This window comes from Elephantulus edwardii, unplaced genomic scaffold, assembly GCF_000299155.1.
Source record: "Elephantulus edwardii isolate Elephantulus edwardi_28Jun2011 unplaced genomic scaffold, EleEdw1.0 scaffold00410, whole genome shotgun sequence".
NCBI classification, from domain to species: Eukaryota; Metazoa; Chordata; class Mammalia; order Macroscelidea; family Macroscelididae; genus Elephantulus; species Elephantulus edwardii.
Window position 1 is genome coordinate 1,095,238 of NW_006400160.1, and position 1,366 is coordinate 1,096,603.

At 42.9% G+C, this 1,366-nt stretch overlaps 1 protein-coding gene across 1 annotated transcript in view; it reads left to right on the forward strand.

Moving 5' to 3' along the window:
* The first annotated feature begins 147 nt into the window (after positions 1–147).
* Positions 148–1,366, forward strand: part of LOC102845838 (putative zinc finger protein 66-like) — a 36,384-nt gene continuing 35,165 nt past the window's right edge. The window contains exon 1 of the mRNA XM_006902431.1: positions 148–252. Coding sequence (XP_006902493.1) covers positions 148–252 — 105 coding nt within the window. The remainder of the gene's footprint in view (positions 253–1,366) is intronic.

Below are 1,366 nucleotides of genomic sequence, written 5' to 3' on the forward strand. Positions count from 1 at the left end.
CCAGCACTTGATTCACAGGAGAAAGATGACGCATCTCCTCCTCTGTGATTTTCTGTCTGGTCTCTGGTAGTTTGAAAACAACCGCTCTGACTCTGCACAAACACACAGGGATAGGCTGAAGATTATTTGTGACTATAATTGGCCTGCATGGTCAAGAGCAGATGCTTGATAAACCCAGGGTTAAATGCACATGATGAACTTCTTGAGAATAACCTGGACAAGAGCTATGCACAACACTCCAGAGAGAACCCTGTAAGTTCCTTTTACAACGGACAAGACTAAGCAGGAGGCTTGTTTTCATTTTGGGAGACTCATAGTCCACATCTGTCAATACTGCTCTCTCCCAGTCAATGACAGTACTGAAAAGAAAACAGAAATGGCCCTGAGCAACAGCAGGTTATCTAAACATTAGAGATAGGGGTCTCTCCCTCCTTCCCATCAGCCCCTTAAGATTCCTACTCACACTAGATTTTCCTGACACGAATGGAAGTGAACAGCCAGAGGGTCAGCTTTCCAATTACTTGTGTAACTAACTCGAGGCCACCAGCTGCTCTACAGGAGAGGGATGGACACTATGCTTCCATGCACCTAACTGACCCTGAAAACCTGCTATATCCTAACCATCAGAGTTCCACAACACCGCTTTTGGGCACCAATTGCTTAAAAAATATATAAATGAATGAACGAATGGATAGATAGATAGATAGATAAATAATAAAATTTAAGAACATAAAGGATATTATGCAAATCAGCACAGCACTTGATGTGTCCATCATGATTTAGGTGATTAATAAAGAAAGTGGTATCAAAATCAGTCTCAGAAAGCAAAAATGGTGTATAAAGTAACAAGACAGCGACGAAGCCAAGAAGCCAGGGAAAACTTCCTCTCAAAAGAAATATACTAAATGGGGAGTTCTGGTGGCCTAGTGGCAAGAAGCTGCAAGGCAATCCCAGAGATATGTGGTTCAAATCCACCAGATGCTCTGCTGGGGAAGGAGGGACAATCTCCTCCTGTACCAGTCAGATCTGATTTGACAGTACTCACACAAAAATAGTAAAATTAAAGAAAAAAAGAAATATACTAAGTGGCTGAAAAACTTAATCAGACTACAAACGATACCAAACTGTCCATTCCAGACATGTAGCTTCTCTGGCAACAGTGAACTTGACGTTTAGAGCCTAATGCGACAATTCAATCCTCATGTACTAACTGACATCCAACAGGAAGCAATCCAAAGTGTGGCAGCTGGGAGGAGGCAGAGCCCACTAGCAACGAACGTCCATCATTCCTGCCCATCATTCTGTCTGAGCTGCAGCATAACCAGAAAAGTGTCTGCTGCTTAGGAACTATTCCTCCACAGCTCCC